The sequence below is a fragment of the Hemitrygon akajei genome, chromosome 16 (assembly GCF_048418815.1).
Source record: "Hemitrygon akajei chromosome 16, sHemAka1.3, whole genome shotgun sequence".
Classification (NCBI taxonomy): Eukaryota; Metazoa; Chordata; class Chondrichthyes; order Myliobatiformes; family Dasyatidae; genus Hemitrygon; species Hemitrygon akajei.
The window spans coordinates 56,989,403-57,006,986 of record NC_133139.1 but is presented as its reverse complement, the minus strand read 5'-3'; the positions used below and the strand labels follow the sequence as shown (position 1 = coordinate 57,006,986).

Sequence of the window (17,584 nt, the reverse complement as noted above, 5' to 3'; positions counted from 1 at the left end):
TTATGCAGTCCTGGGTAGGTCTGCAGTCTAGTGTAGTTGTTTTTTTTCTCTCTGTGTTGTTTTTTACGTAGTTCAGTCTAGTTTTTGTGCTGTGTCATGTAACACCATGGTCCTGAAAAAACATTGTCTCATTTTTACTATGTATTGTACCGGCAGTTATGGTCGAAGTGACTTGACTTGCCTTGACTTGATCTGGATGAAACCAAGGAAGGGCTCTCTAATACAACAGATGAAAAATGCAGTATTTTTAGAAGGGGAATAGACCAGCCATGAGCGAGTCACTTCCTCATCACGACCATTTCCCAATTTCCTCTTGAACCAAGTTTTGTTCATTGTGTGGTTATTTGTTGGTAGGAAAGGCCCTCACTGTTCCGGAAGTACTTCGAACCCAGCTTTATTATTACTGTTCTCAACACATCAGGCAGAATTGTTTTTCTAGTATCCTTGTCGAACTTTAGAAGTCCAGTGTCATGCTGTTCAATCATTTCTGCTATGACAGTTTGAGGCTCTTTGACACCATCCAGTTCACTAGGTTCAGTGTCATCAGGTTCAATCTCATCAGGTAAAATATCGTCAATAAACTCAACATCACCACCACCACCATCGTCTTCCCCTCCTGTCACATCCACATTCTCTGTGGCAGCCTCACTCTTAATCTCGTCATACTCGGATTTATCTGACTTGACTTCCTCCTCGGCTTGTGACGCATTTGTACTTGATCCACCTTCAGATTCTAACAAACTTGTAGCAGGTGCAGGCAACTCCATGGAACGTGTCGAACTACTTGTTCTGGGCTTTTCAAAGAAGGGCATGAAGAACTTGCTCGACTTCTTGGCTTCCTCTGCCTCCAACTTCCATTGCTGAAATAAGGCCATCCTAGTGCTTTTCACCCATGATAATCAAAGACAGATCATACATCTGAAAAAAATTCTATTATCATTATCCGAGGATGGCTTGTCTGACTTTAATAGAAACTGCTCAGTGGCGTCCTCCTTTAAGTGGCACCCAGGGCACATGCCATACCTGCCATACCTTAAGTATGCCACTGATGACAGGCACCATTCAGAAATAATGGAGAAATGTGTGAAATTATGGTACAGGAAGAGGCCATTGGCCCATCTTGCCTGGAGAGCCATAAAACCCCCACATATCTATAGCCCTGTTTGCTGTGATCCTTTAATGTTGCATTAAATAATTAATGTCTGCAGTTAAGGTTTCTGCCTCCACCAACTGGAAACATAGAGCACTACAGCACAGGAACAAGACATTCAGCCAATCTAATCTGTACCAAATTGTTATTCTGCCTAATTCCTTCAATCTACACCCGGATCATAGCGCTCCATAGATATCCCTCGAGACCAAACTTCTCTTAAATGTTGAAATAAAACTGAATCTTCTATTTCCACTGGCCACTTATTGCACACTTGCACTATCCTGTGAGTGAAGAGGATACTCAAGAGAGAGTTAGATAGAGCTCTTATAGATAGCAGGGTCAAGGGATATGGGGAGAGGGCAGGAACAGGGTACTGATTGTGTATGATCAGCCATGATCACAGTGAATGGTGGTGTTGGCTAGAAGGGCCAAATGGCCTACTCCTACACCAACTGTCTATTGTCTATTGAAGACACTCCTCCACAAGTTCCCTTTATATATTTCATTAATCACAGTGCGAGTCTCAGGCACACAGTGTGCAGGTAAATTCAAAAGAAGCACGCACAAATACAAGGCATTTTTAATAGATCCATTAAGGTAAATAAGGTGACCCTCATGAAGGTGCATGTTTTATCTTGACTTCGTTTCAGCCTTAGTCCAAACGCAGACGAAAGAACAGACCTCCAGAGGTGAAATGTTTGCCTTAAATAACTGTTCTCTACATCACGGCAGCATTTGATCAAATGTGGCACTAAGAAGCCCTGGACAGGAGTCGATGGGAATCAGGGAATCCTCCCTTCCCCCTTGCTGGTTTGAATTATACAGCAACACACCACAGTAGAAGATAGTTGTAATGGTTGGAGTTCAATTATATCTGTCAAAAACAACTCCACAGGAGTTCCTTAGGATAGAGTCCTAGTCCAATCACCCTCAGCTGCTTCATCGGTAATACAATCAGAAGTAGGGATGTTGGCTTACTTCAACAATGTTCAACAATGTTTGGAATCCTCAGGTAATGAAGTAGTCTGCATCTAAATGGAATGACAGACAGACAGACAGACATACTTTATTGATCCCGAGGGAAATTGGGTTTCATTACAGTCGCACCAACCAAGAATAGTGTAGAAATATAGCAATATAAAACCATAAATAATTAAGTAATAATAAGTAAATAATGCCAAGTGGAAATTAGTCCAGGACCAGCCTATTGGCTCAGGGTGTCTGACACTCCAAGGGAGGAGTTGTAAAGTTTGAGACCTGGACAATATCCAGGCTGGGCTAATAGGTGACGAATTATATTCATACCACATGACAATATCCAACAGCAGAAAATCTAGCTCTTATCCCATAAGATGACAAAGGCATTACCATCACTGAATCCCCTCTATCAAATTCCTGGAGGTTACCATTGACTGGAACCTGAACTTGTGCAGCCATGTATACAAAGTATATGTCAGGGGCTAAGAATCCCATGGTGAGTAACTCACCTCCAAATTCCCCAATACCTGTCCACTACCTACAAGATTGTGTCAGGAGTGTGATGCAACAGTCCCTACTTGACTGGGTGAGAGCAGCTCAATCGACACCACACAAGACTCAGCAAACCACTTGACAAGCTCCCCAGCCACAGCTGTTCACTCACTCCATCACCAATGCACAGTAGCAGCAGTCTATATCATCTATAGAATGCATTGCAGCAACTCACCAAGACTCCTTACACAGCACCTTCCAAACCCACCACCTCTACTAGCTGAAATGATAAGGGCAGCAAATTCAGAGGGAATACCACTTTCCTTAGAAATGGCCACAAACCACACTGACTTCGAAATATATCAGCATTCCTTCACCGCTGCTGGGTGAATACCTTAAAACTCCTTAGCACATTGTGAGTATACCCCACACTTCAAGGACTACAGCAGCTCAAGAAGGAAGCTCACCACTATTTTCTTGAGGGCAACAGGGCACTTAAGTTCTGGATAAACATGTGAAGGCCACATTCCCTGCGTAAGAATTTTTTAAATCAGAAAGTTTGTGGTATGTGATTCCACAGGTAATTGTCAAGGCAATTAGACTCTTCCAAAAAAAAACATGATAATAGAATAAGAGCAGAGGCTAACAAAATAAGGCAGAGGTTGAGATGAAGGATGTGGTGGAGGATGAGATTCATATAAAGTATTTTCAGTGTCTGAGTTGAGGGTCACTTCCTTCCACTACAGCTCTGCAGGATCTGAGCTAGCTAGTGAACCAGACTTTATCTACAGTCCTGATGTAGAGTTTTGATCTAAAATATTGACAGTTTTTTTCCCCCCACAGATGGCACTCAACCTGATGATTTCCTCTAACAGGTTGTTTCTTGCTTCAAACTCTGCCAAGATGGCCTAGGAATTATCGTGCAGGGCTTCTGGATGATTTCTTACTGTGTCATTACCATTCACATCATGGCTGATGGCTGCATGCAGTGCCCTGTAGCATCAGTTTTTCTCTAGTTATTTCAAAGTTGGAGACATCCTCAGAATTATTTGTAGCTTCAGGAATCCCGTTCTTCCCTATTTATACCTGCTCCCAGGGCCCCAGCAGGACAGGGAGACCACCTACACTCCTGTAATGTTCTTTCTAAAGTGGCAGAGACACAAATAATGTTATCATTAGGATTAGATCAGCTTGGTAGGCACAAAAATATGATTGGAGAAAATATGGTAGAAAATGAAATAAATGTGATGAGGACCCTTTTCTGCAGATAGTAAATGAAACGGTGTTTGTCTCAAATAGTCTCTTGCACTATTGACCAGCCATTTAGAATGTGAAGGATCTCATAGCAAGAGGAATAAATTATGAAATGTTATAAACCAGAGAAGGTTTAGTACAGAAGCAGATGAAATTTATGAACACTGATGAAGTGAGTGCATTTAGGCATAGACTGCAAAAGAGGAATTGATACTGTTGATGGGATAAATTTTATAGCCTAGCTGCAACTCTACTCTATTATGTATTATTGAGCACAAAATCCACTAACTCTATCTGAATTTTCTTTTCAGAAGTTGTTATTCAAGCTTATCCCATTGAAAAGTTGCCAAATTCAACAGCAAAATTATCAACAGAATCTGCGAGCATTGAACTAATGTGGGAAGCTATTAAAGGCGAGAACCCAACTGGTAATATTGAATTCTCTTCTACAGGTTGAATGTCTGTTAGTAAAGGTTCTGTTCTCAATAAAGGGCAATTCCCTTCTATTTGGCCATTCCCTATTAGAATGTTCCGATTTGAAGACCATTTGAGAAAGTCACTAATAAATTTGTGATTAAATTCTGGAGAAGAAACTCCATCTAGTAATGGTGAGAATGAGGTGTTCACTCCACACATATAGCTCAGAAGTATTTAAAGTAAGTTAGTTGGTCATACTAGGGAGAAAAGACTAAAGGTTAATTAAATAGGAAATAGGGTATGTAAAATCTTCCTTGAGGTAATTATTCTGGAATACATCTGTAAAATCAGATGTTGTTTTTGAATTTTTGGCTTCTATATCAGATTAGTTAAATGGATTCCCGGAGGAAATTCATGGACTACATAAAGAGATGGTCCCAGAACCCATGTTACTGTCAGAGGGATAAATTGTATCCACATGTTCCTTGCCATATATTCCTTACTTTTATGTGGTCTATGGAATAGGATCAACAAAACCATATTTCCAAAATAGTAGTTATGAAGCTACATCAGTGTTTATGTCAGTTGTGAAAAATATGTGCTGTTAACTAGAGGCAAAATTTATTTCATTACATCCCAGGGACAGTTCCTAACTGAATTAATTGAGAAAAGTGGTGGTAAAGTGAAATGATCCAAGCATGCATTGAGTCGTCCTATAAACCTTGATAAGGTCCCTAGTTAAGTTCTCTTTTACTTCACTGAGGTCATCCTTTTTTTGGGCCTGTCCATTTCCCTCCATCTTCATCAATTCTTCTCCCTCAGGAAGTCTCTTAAATTCCATGACAATGTCCTTGCTTGTTGCCTCAGGCTGCAAAGCTGTCCACCACCTAACAGCCTATCCTTCACGTACTTAATTTTTGTCTTGTGTCCACCTGAGATTTGACACTTTCTCCACAGAGAGCAGGGACTGGTAGGCCTCATTCGGGTATATAGTGACTATATCTGGAACAAATGTTGGCTGCTTGAAGATTATCAGCTCAGTCAAGCTACAAACACTGCCGCACATCAGTGGGGGGGGGGGGGGAGTGCAAATTATCTGAAAGCATTTTCAGGAGATCAGCTGGCTCTGAAGTGGCAAATGATCGAATTATAGTGTGACTACAGGTGAGACAGGTAGAGGGTTCCAGAGGATAGTTTCAGAGAAGACTCAGCCCTGTTTCTTGCTTACAGGTACAAAGTTCTTACTCCCTGTGTTGCCAAGACTTTGGGCTGCAAGATAGATATGCATGTTGTCCCTAGCCCTGTAGCACAGGAAGCCATTAAAGAGAGAGCAGGAAAGAGAAACATAATAGTCATAATGGATAATATTGTTAGGAGAACAGACACTGTTCTCTAAAGCTAGAGTTCTAAAGGCATGTTGCCTTCTTGGTGTCAAAGTTGAGGGCATTAAATTTGTAGGGAATAGTGAGGCTGGCCATGTACAAAGAGGTGAATTTGTGGGCTAGCATTATAACTGGTGGAGACTTGATAGACCAAAGAGCTTGTTCCTGAAGCAAAGGCTTTTCCCTATGTTCTTTATTTCTTCTGGGCTGGAGTAGGAAAGGATCCAGATGTCATGGTCTATGAAGGCACTCACCACATGGGTAAAGATAGAGGAGGTTCAATTGTGGGATTACAAGGAACTCAGGGCAAAACTTGAAAAAGCAGAAACACAAGGTAGATAACCTCTAGATTATTATCTGTGTATGAGCCATGTTTAAATTGGCCAAGGGTAAATAAGCTTTAATGTATGGCTGATAGTGTGGTGTGGCAGAGTTGGGTACTGACTCATGAGATTCTGGGGAAGGAGAGAGTTGTTCCATTGGGAGAGGCGTCACCTGAATTGTGGTGGCAGCAGTGTCCTGGCAAATCATCCAAATAGAGTTGTAGAAAGGAATTTAAACTAAATATTAGAGAGAGGCCACATCACTGTGGAGGAAACTGCAAACATCGCTCAGATAATAGATGAGCTAACTTCAAACAACAAGCAGGATTGTAAAAATCCCAATCACAAGGGAGAAAATATTAGAGAAACGAATGGGGCTAAAGGCAGACAAGTGGTCAGGACCCAAAGGCCTACACCCATGAATTTTAAAGGAAGTGGCTGCAGAGTGGAACCATTGGTTGGGATTTTTCAAAAGTCACTAAATTCCAGAAGGTACCTGGAAAACTGCTAATGGCACTCCTTTGTTCAAAATAGCAGGAAGACAGAAGATGAGGTACTACAGCCCAGTTAATTAACATTTATCATTGAAAAAGTCCACAGATCAATAATCACAGAGGAAATAACTAATCATTTAAGAAAGCAGAACAAAATCAAATATAGTTTAAGTAAATTATGTTTGATAAATTTGCTGAAAAATTTTGAGGATGTGATAAGGGAGGGAAAATCAGAGTTGGGAGTAATTGGTCCCCTTCAGGAGAGAAAGATGTAGGTAGAAGGGTGACCCTGTATCAATTCCTGGAGGCAGGAACAGTATGTTAGGTTTCCATGCTTATTGATGATCCAAAGGTTGGAGGAAGAGTATCAGAGTTTGAGGATATAGTACTTTTCAGATTGAGGGATATAGATTATTGTCTAGATGCAGAGTGACTGAGTGAAGCTCAGAGGAATTTATGCATACAAATGCAATAAACACAAGTTATTATGCAGGGGAAAAATAGTTTTAAAAAAGCACACACAGTAAGTTGGCCTTTATTGCAAAGGGTTTGGATTTGGTTTTTTCCCAGTTGTACAGAGTTTTGGTGAAGCCATACCTGGAATACTACATATAGTTTTAATCCCCTTACATCGAAAGGATGTTCTCTTTGATAATTGCTTGGGTGCCCAGGATGAGAATGTTGTCCTATCAAGAGAGGTGGACAGTTGACCTTTGAATTCCTTGGAGTTTAGACAAAAGAGGAGTGACATTTATTTCAAACATATAAAATTCTAAGGAAGCTTGTCAAAGCAGATGTTGAGATGTTTTCACATGTGGAAATGTGATATACATATACAAAGGGGATATAGCTACAAAGTAAGGGGCTGGGCATTTAAAACTGAGGTTTCTTCTCTTAGAGGGTAGTGAAACTTGAAATCCATCTCAGGGTGGTGGAGGCCAGATTATTTGATATCCTTAAGGTGAAGATAGATAAATATTTGAAAGATTGAGAAATTGAGGGTGATTGAGAGCTGGCACAAAGGAGAGATGAGGGCAGTGTGAAATAGGCATGATCATTTTGAATGATGGGTCAGGTTTGAGAGGCTGAGTGGCCTACTTCTACTCCAGTGTTCTTGTATTTTTATAGTTCCTTGTGAGGTGAAGTTGTTCTCTCATGCCTGTCTATCTAATTGTTACCTGATACACAGAAGTTGTTTGCATTGGTATCGTCATCCTCAAAGGCTCTCAATCAGGACTGGACACCGGTTACTTGTCAACGAAACCTGAAGTAAAATCAAGACTGGCTTCCGATGTGCTGACAGTGAGCATTAGTGGCATGAAAACAGGAAATCTCTCATCTCCCATCATTTTCAGCTTAAATTTGGCTCAGGTTGGTGCGTCTCTCATTGTGAAAGGTCACTTAAATTCAGATTGTCAAATACAATGAGCATTTTTAATCTTATTTCTCTGAGAAATATCAATGTTTAGGAATATTACATTACAGTATTTAGTAACTGCAGCAAACACTCCAGAAATGAAATTGAAATAAAGGTTAAAGTTGTCTCTACACTGTTCAATTCAACCCTTTCAGAATAGTGACAGCACAGTTTAGTACTGAGCAAATTTGTCTGTAGACCCCCCATTAAAATCTCCGGGGAAGGGAAAAGACCATAAGACCATAAGATACAGGAGCAGAATTAAGCCATTCAGCTCAACGAGTCTGCCGTTCTATCATGGCTGACCCCAGATCCCACTCAATCTCATACACCTATCTTCTCTCCACATCTTTTGATGTCTTGACCAATCAGGAAACGATCAACTTCCGCCTTAAATATACCAACGAACTTGGCCTCCACCACAAACTGTGGCAGAGCATTCTACAGATTCACTACTCTCTGGCTAAAACAATTCCTCCTTACCTCTGTGCTAAAAGATCACCCTTCAATTGTGAGGCTGTGCCCTCTGTTCTGGATACTCCCACTATAGTAAATATCCTTTCCACATCCACCCTATTTGTCCTTTCAACATTCGATGTTTCAATAAGATCCTCCCATATTCTGCTAAATTCCAGGGAATGCAAGCCCAAAGCTGCCAAATGCTCCTCATATGTTAACCCCTTCATTCCTGGAATCATCCTCACGAACTTCTTCTGGACTCTGTCCAATGACAATATATCCTTTCTGAGACATGGGGCCCAAAACTGTATGGGGACCAAGAGGATACAATTAGAATCACACAATCTGCTTCAAATATACTTGGCTTCAATCCCACATCTCATGGTTAATTCTTAATGCTATCAGGACACTTGGGGATGGGCAGTAAGTGCTGTCTTCCAGATCTACCATTGTTGTAAACTACTCTTCCTTCTAAACTTCTCTTATCCGTCCAAATGTTTGCGGCGCTGGAGGCTCATGGCAGGAAGAGTTTTTCTTCCTTCTACCATCTGCGTGAGATGATGGTCTATTCGGGACTTTGAGACTTTTTTTTTACCATGCCCATGGTCTGCTCTTTATCAAATTATGGTATTGCTTCGCACTGTCGTAACTATATGTTATAATTATGTGGTTTTTGTCAGTCTTGGTTTTTCTTGTGTTTCTGTGATATCATACTGGAGGAACATTGTATCATTTCTTAATGCATGCATTACTAAATGACAATAAATGAGGACTGAGTGTCCTCATAATCTAAAAAAAAATGTCTACTTCTGGTGGCACCATTAAGAAGGTGATTTGTACAAGCAGCTCCAATGGAAACCGTCATTCCAGTTTTAGATAGCTAGAGCTGAAATGAACACCTTCAGCCATGGACAATACAGTAAGCAACATCGTTTTAAGATGTTTAAACAAATCTATTACTACTCAAAGTCACGCTGGATTAAATGTTTGTTTAAGCAAAAGAGGGTTCTGACTTCCACTACCGACTAACCACAGAGTAAGATTGCTGTACCAGAGGGTTATCAGGGACTATTGTCTTTTTTTGTTTGTTGAGACTTGGATATCTCCCACCATTCCAAATGCAGCAATACAGCTTGCTGGCTTCATGATTCACTGCTAAGATAGGACTGGTGACTCTTCCAAAAACAGAGGAAGTGGAGTATGTGATGCACCATCAATAACTCACGCTGAGACTTAGGAAGTGAGATATCGGCTTTTATTGACTGGAAGAATAAACAGCACTACATCCTGGGGAAAATGAGGGAGAGCAGCAGCCCACAGTCGCCTTTATACAGGGGTCTGTGGGAGGAGCCACAGGAGCAGTCAGCAGGGTCTGTGGGTGGAGCCACAGGAGCAGTCAGACAGGTATATCTAGTTCACCACAGTATGCTTTATGATTAACTAACTCCTCATGGAGCACAAATGTGGCAGTTCTGTTCCAGTCTTGCTCACCCAACCTGAAACATGTTGCGATCAAGTATCATCCATTTTATCACTATAGGGGTTTTAAGTCATCGTCTTAGTAGTCATCATCCTGCAGGATTTTAACCAGGCCAGAAAGAGTCTCTTAAGTATCACTTGTGGAACCAGAGGAGCCAACATACTGACCACTGTTATACTACCATTAAGAGCACTTACCATACCATCCCATTACCACAATTTGGAAAGTCTGATCATCTGGCTGTACTCCTACTCCCTGAGTATAGGCAGAGTCTGAAAACTGCAGCACCAGTAATAAGGAGCAAGAGAATATGTCAAGGGTGGTGGAGGAGCACTTACAGGACTGCTTTGAGTTGGTGGACTGGACAGTATTCATGGATTCATCTTTGAATGAATATGCAACAGATACTTCATTAAAACCTATGTGGATGAGTGTATGACTATGACAACATACCTGAATCGAAAGTTGTGGATGAACCCGGAGAATTTGAGTCTGCTGCAGGCTACATCTGTGGCATTGAAGTCTGGTGATCCAGGACTGTACAAGAAGGCCAGATACAACTTATGGAAGGCTAGCTCAAGGGTAAAAGAACAATTATAATTGAGGTTAGAGGCAGAATCAGAGGCACATCTAATCTAGTAGGGTTTGCAGGCCATTACTTCCTGCAAAATGAAACCTAATGTCAGGAATGACGGTGCTGCACCTCAGATGAGCTCAATGCCTTTTTTGCATGGTTTGAAAGGGAGAATAAAACTACAGGTATGAGAATTCCTGAAGCATCTGGTGACCCTGGAATCTGTCTGAGTCCAACATCAGAACGTCTTTCAAGAGGGTGGACCCTCACAAGGCACCAGTCCCTGATGGTGTACCTGGTAGAGCTCTGAAAGCCTGTACCCAACCAACTGACAGGTTGCTCAAAGACATTTTCAATCTCTCTTGCTACAGTCAGAAGTTCCGACCTGGTTCAATGAGTAATAATCATACCAGTAGACAAGAAGAGCAGGGTGATCTGCCTTAATGACTATTGTTCAGTAGCAATCACATCTAAGGTGATGAAGTGCTTTGAGAGGCTGGTTATAGCTAAATTCAGTTCCTGCTTAAGCAAGGGCCTGGATGCACTGCAGTTTGGCAGTTAGGTCTACAGCAGATGCTGTTTCCTTGGCTCTTCACATGGTCTTGAATCACCTAGACAATACTAATACTTACATCAGGCTGTTTTTTTTTATTGACTACAGTTCAGGGTTTTTGACACAATCATTCCGACAGCTCAGATCAAAAATCTTCAACACCTGGACCTCTGTACCTCCCTTTGTAACTGGATCCTCAACTTCCTCTCTGGAAGACCACATAATGGGTGGATCAGAAATAACAAATCCACTGCTCAACTCTCTCTACACCCATGACTGTGTGGCTAGGCATTGCTGAAATGTCATCTCTAAATTTGCTGACAACACACTTAGTGTTGGCAGAATTTCAGACGGTGATGAGAAGATGTATGGGAACAAGAGAGATCAACTGGCTGAGTTCAGTAAGACTAAAGACTTGATTCTGGACTTCAGAAAATGTAAGATGAGGGAACACACACCAGTGCTCATCGAGGAATCAGAATTGGAAAGGGTTAACAATTTGAAGTTCCTGGGAGTTAGTTAGTTCTCTAAGGAGATATCCTAGGCCCAACATATTGTTACAGTAACAAAGAAGGCACGACAGCGGCTATATTTCATTAGAAGCTTGATATGTCACCAAAGACACTCACAAATTTCTACAGAAGTACCATGGAGAGCATTCTAACTGGTTGCATTACTGTCTGGTATGGGGGGAGGAGTGGGGAAAGGGAGGTGAGGGCACCACTGCACAGGATTGAAATAGGCTGCAGAAAGTTGTAAACTTTGAAGCATCACTCCTTGAAGCTGGGGAGGGCAGTGTCCATGGTGGAGCTGACAAAGCTCCAATAGTGGGCACCTATCATGAAGGATTCCCATCACACATGACATAAATCCATAAACTATAAGACATAGAGGTAGAATTAGGCTCTTGGACCTATCAAGCCTGCTCCACCATTTCATCATGGCTGATCCATTTTTCCTCTCAGCCCCAATCTCATGCCTTACCCCAGTATCCCTTCATGACCTGACCAATCAAGAATCTATCAACCTCTGCCTTATTCAGAAATCTGATGACATACCCTTTCAAACAAATATGGCAGGGGAATGGGAACCAGTATAACAGAGCTAAGAATGATCCAGCAGCTTTATAAAGTAGATGATGGGTGTAACATTAATGTAATGATGGACAAGCCAATGACTGGGTACAAATACAGACAGAGCAAAGAGTTAAATTATATCACAGAGGCAAAATTCAAAAAGGAATTTGTTTAATGCCTATGAGATGGCTACTTAGAGCAACTTGTACATGAGCCTACATGGGGAAAGGCTGTCTTAGATTGGGTATTGTGTAATATCCCAGACCTTTCTAGAGAGCTTAACGTAAAGGAACCCTTAGGAAGCAGTGATCATAATATGATTGAAGTCATATAGCAACTTGAGAGTGAGAAGCATAAGTCACATGTATCAGTATTGCAGTGGAATAAAGGGAATTAAAGAGGCATGAGAGAGGAGCTTGTCCAGGTGGATGGAAGGGTTTACTGGTGGGGATGATGGCAGAGCAGAGATGGCTGAAGTTTCTGGGAATAGTTCACAAGGCACAGAATAGATATGTCCCACAGAAGAAGTTCTCAAATGGCAGGGATAGGCAATCGTGGCTGACAAGGGAAGTTAAGAACTGCATAAAAGCCAAGGAATGGGAATATAAGGTTGCAAAAGTGAGTAGGAAGTTGGATGACTGGGACAATTTTAAAATCCAACAAAAGACAACTAAGAACTACAAGTTTCTGTAAGCTTGGAAGAATAGGCAAAAATGTGACAGACGGAATACAGTGTTGGGAAATGTATGATAATGCATTTTAGTAAAAGGAACAATAGTGTGGACTATTATATAAGTGGGGAGAAGGTTTAAATATCAGAGGTACAGAGGGACTTAGGAGTCTTTGTGCAAGACTCCCAGAAGGTTAATTTACAGGTTGAGTCTGTGGCTAAGAAGGCAAATGCAATATTGCCTTTTATTTCAAGGGGAATAGAATATAAACGCAAGGAGATAATGCTGAGGCTTTATAAGACACTAATCAGGCCACACTTGAGTATTGTCAACAGTTTTGGGACCCCATATTTCAGAAAGGATGTGTTGCCATTGGAGAGAGTCCAGAGGAGGTTCATGAGGGTGATTCCAGGAATTAAGGGGTTAACATATGAGGAGTGTTTGGCAGATTTGGGCCTGTACTCACTGGAATTTAAAAGAATGCAGGGGGAGTTGAAGGCAGTTATATACAGACCCCCAAATAGTAGTAAGGATGTGGTCTACAAATTACAATGGGAGATAGAAAGCAGGTAATTGGGGCTGAGAGGAGTAATGGATCAGCCGTGATGAAATAGCAGAGCAGATTCAATGGGCCGAATGGCATACTCCTGCACCTACTGTCTATTGTCTATTGGGCCAAATGGCCTAATTCTGCTCCTATATCTTATAGTCTTATGGTTTAGAAAGATGAGGTTTGTGTACCTTGCCTGAATGACAAGACGATCCAAATAGCAGCAGTATCTTTACATAAAGACCAATGAGAATACAAAGAATCAGGCTTTAGTGCTGACAACCAACAGCCTACTTTACTTTTATACAGAACAACAGTTCACTAATGTAAGACCAGGTGAAGGGTCTCATCCCAAAACTTTGATTATCCATCCCCCCCCCCACCCCCACAGATGTTGCCTGAACTCCAGCATTTTGTGTGTTGCTTCAGATTCCAAAATCTGATTTTCTGGTTTCTACACTAGTACTCTACTGTTCCGTTCTGGACTGAACTGGCTCAAGATACAATGTCTGCTGAACAGATCACACGGTCCTCCCAACTCCACACCATGCCCCCCTTGCTTGCTCCCAAACTTCACAGACTGAGAATAATTGCAAAAGCTACTTTTTTTTTTCTCTTATTGTGTGTTGCCAGCTGCATCTGTGTCTTTAAACCAACATGATGCTTCAAGATGGTGGTGCGACACAGTTTGCAGCGGCCTCTCTGGAGTTGATATCTGTTATTTGTCAAGCGGGGTGCCGTGCACAATCCTAATCTGATGAAAAGCAGACGTGGGAGCACGGAGGAACATCTGGAAATCTCCAGGAAGGCCTTCTTCATTGCTGCTGCTGTTGTGAGGTCTGGGTCTTTGCTGGGAAGAACAGGCCCCCAGTCCTCAGGGTCACATGCCAGTGGCTGGTGGCGGGGGCATCGTAGTGCGCTCGGCAGAGGATAGTGCTCAGAGAGGCTGTGCTGGAGGGGATGGTGGGAGCTCGGAGGTTCGACAGACTCGGAGTTCCCTGCGGTCAGGGCGCTTTCTCTCTGTGCTGCGTCTGTGAGGCTGGGTCTGGTGGTGCTTTCATTGTGTGCTGCATCTGCGAGTCTGAGTCCGGCAGCACCGTTGAAGTCCATAGCGGGGGTATTCCCTTCTGCCGCTTGTGTGGGATGCGTCTATTGGGACCCTGACGACTTGTGGAAACTGTGTGGTGGTTTCTTTCAAATTTATAGTCTTTTAACATCTTTGGACTATTTTTACCATGCCCATGGTCTGTTTTTTTTTATCAATTATGGTATTGTTTGCACTGTTGTAACTATATGTTGTAACTATGTGGTTTTGTGTAGGTCTTGTAGCTTTAGTTTTTGGTTTGTTGGGTGGTAGAGTTGGTCTCCTGACTTGGTGTGTTTGAGTAGTCTTGTTTTGTCTGGTGGATTTGGAGCTCCTTTCCAGGGAACGCGCTAAGATGGTAGCACGATATTAATACGCAGCAGCCGCTCCGGACTCTGGATTTGGGGATTGCCAAATGTTATGTTGATTTTCTGGTGTAGTCTGTTTTGTCATGTGCTTTTGTGATATTATTCTGGAGGAACGTTGTTTCATTTTTTAACTGCATTGCAGTTGTGGTTTCTAAATGACAATAAACCAAAACTCAATTCAATTTTAGGACACAGAACAGGAATATGCGCTTTGGCCACAATGTCTGCCGATGCCAATTAAAACCAATTTCTTCTGCCTGCTCATTGTCCATATCCCTCCATGTTCACATATCTGTCTAAATGTTTCCTAAGCATGAGCATCATATCTAGCCCCACCACCTCTCTGGGCAGCCCATTCCAGGCACTCACCTCTCTCAGGGTGCACAACTTGCCCCACAATCTCCTTTAAATTATCTCCCTCTTAACATAAAACTATTCCCTCTATGATTTAACATTACTGCACTGGGGAAAAAAGACTCCAATTGTCTGCCCTGTCTACATGGCTCATAATTTTATAAATCCCTATCAGGTCACACCAGAAACTCCAGTGAAAACATCCAGGTTTGTCCATTATCTTCTAATGACTAATGCCTTCCTATCCAGGCTGAGAGAAAAAAAACCTATTTTATTTGGAAAGAGCCAGGGAACAGAGGTTGTATTTTGGTTTATAGGGTGGGAGGAGGTTGACTAGGTAGAAAGACAGCCAGAGACCCTGAGACAATCAACTGCTTTAAAGTGACACAATATTCAATTTTGTAATGTAAGTAGTTCAGAACTAATTATTCAATAGTGACACTTATAAAATGCAGAAGGAAATCAGATCAGGCAGCATCTATGGAAAAGAATAAACTGTTAATGTTTCAGGCCAAGATCATTCATCAGGATTGGACAGGAAGGGGGTAGGAGCCAAAAGTGTGTTTATAATTATTCAATAATCTTCTCTTCCTTTCTTGCAGAAGAAAGCGGCATCTGAAATTTCAACATGTGTGTTCTGGGAACACAAGGGCGAAGGCAAGGAGAATGGATGGAATACTGCTGGCTGTAATGTTCATGAAACTTTGCCACAAAATACAATATGCAGTTGCACACATCTGACCAGCTTTGCCGTTTTGCTTTCCCAAGCTCCAATCCCGGTACAGACTATAGTTGATTAAAGTACTAACTGAAACAGATTGCTCTGGGTAAACCAATTTGGAATGTGAAAGAAAAAGCAGGTTGAGAAATACAGGATCACATCATTTGGGGTCTATTGAATGGGCTTGAGAGTCATTACTCTCCCCATTTGTATACCTGAGATCACATTGAGAAAAGTAGGGATCAGACCTAGGACAGTGTGTACCTAGAGTTGCAGCTTTCTTCATTGAACTAATCAGGTGTTAGCAACATGAGTCGAGGGATAGAATTTGACTCCAGTGAGGCATTACATTGTCAAATGTGGTGAGGCACCCCAGTAGCGAAGGCCTGCATGTTTCCAGCTGTGCTCAATAGGAGCTTTCTCCTTGTTAGATCTGAATTAGTGGGTCAAAGCTTGCTTCCAATTTATGTACAGTGAATGCTTCCTCCATATAATATACACTTCTCTTAAAAGCACTTTGCAAGGATATTTAAGGGGATCAGGAGATAGAGCCATGTTGCATTTCAAGGGAGTTTGGGAAACAGAGCACCAGTATTAAAGTATATAAAGGTGTTTTTTAAAAAAATCCATCGATAATGAATATTGATAAACCTTAGACAGCAGACTCCAGTCATGAGTGCAGTTCCCTTTTAAGAAAACTGAACTGGGGACATCATACCAGTCTACAATTCCCAATTGGGAATTCTACAATTGGGATTTCCACTCCCAACTATCCTCCCGACTATCCTGCTGGTGAGTGCATAGTCTCTTGAAAATGTAATTGAAGACATCTTAGAAAGTTTGCTATGTATTCTGTTTTATGGAAAAGTGGCTCACACCCACAATTTTGGATGCTATTCTCCTCAAAGACAGGACAACTCGGACAACTCAGTCTTTTAAAGGCAGAGGAGGTGGAGTATACTTCAGGATTTGCTCATCGTCATGTGCAGTCATGGCAGTTCTGTTTCAGTCCTGCCCGACCTGGAGCATCAAGAGGTCAAATGTTGTCCATTTTATCGGCTGGGGAAGTTTTCTGGAGTCATCCTGGTAGCACCCCAGGCCAATATCAGGCAGGCATTGGAGGAACTGAGCATCATAATCAGCAGAACAAAACTGCACTCTGATACCTTCCCTATAATTGCAGGAGATCTCAATCATTTTGAAGATGGCTGTCAACATCTACACATCTTTGAATCATCTATCATTTTTGAATCTGAATGAATACACCACAGTTGTCACTGACTTCATCAAGATCTGTGTGGATGAGTGTATAGCTTCAAGAACATACCGGACATACCCAACCCAAAAGCCATGGATGACTATACAAAAAAAATTCAGGTACTACCTACCGAAGGCTACTTTAAGAGCAAAATAACAATTTTGGTTGAGGTTAGAGATGGAATCAGATGCATGTCAGCTCTGGCAGGGTTTGCAGGTTCCTACGAAGTGAAAACTAACATCATGAATGGTTGCGATGCTTCATTCCCAGATGAGCTCAATGCCTTTTGTGCAGGACTTGAAAGAGAGACTAAATCTACATCTGCGTGGTTCCCTGCAGCATCTGGGACCCTACAATCTGTCTCGGAGGTCAACATCAGAACATCCTTCAAAAGGGTGAGCCCCAGCAAGAAGTCAGACCCTGGTGGTGTACCTGATAGGGCTCTGAAAACCTGTGCCAGCCAACTGCCAGGACTGTTCAAAGTCATCTTCAATCTCTCACTACTGCAGTCAGAAGTTCCCACCTG

At 41.9% G+C, this 17,584-nt stretch overlaps 1 protein-coding gene across 3 annotated transcripts in view; it reads left to right on the top strand.

The window, feature by feature from the left end:
• LOC140740068 (adhesion G protein-coupled receptor E5-like) overlaps positions 1-17,584 on the top strand; it is a 185,028-nt gene that overhangs the window by 111,943 nt on the left and 55,501 nt on the right. For all 3 annotated transcript variants that reach the window (XM_073068932.1, XM_073068930.1, XM_073068931.1), the window contains 3 exons: positions 4,189-4,305; positions 7,683-7,864; positions 15,682-15,858. In XM_073068932.1, the coding sequence (XP_072925033.1) occupies positions 4,189-4,305; positions 7,683-7,864; positions 15,682-15,858 (476 nt within the window). The remainder of the gene's footprint in view (positions 1-4,188; positions 4,306-7,682; positions 7,865-15,681; positions 15,859-17,584) is intronic.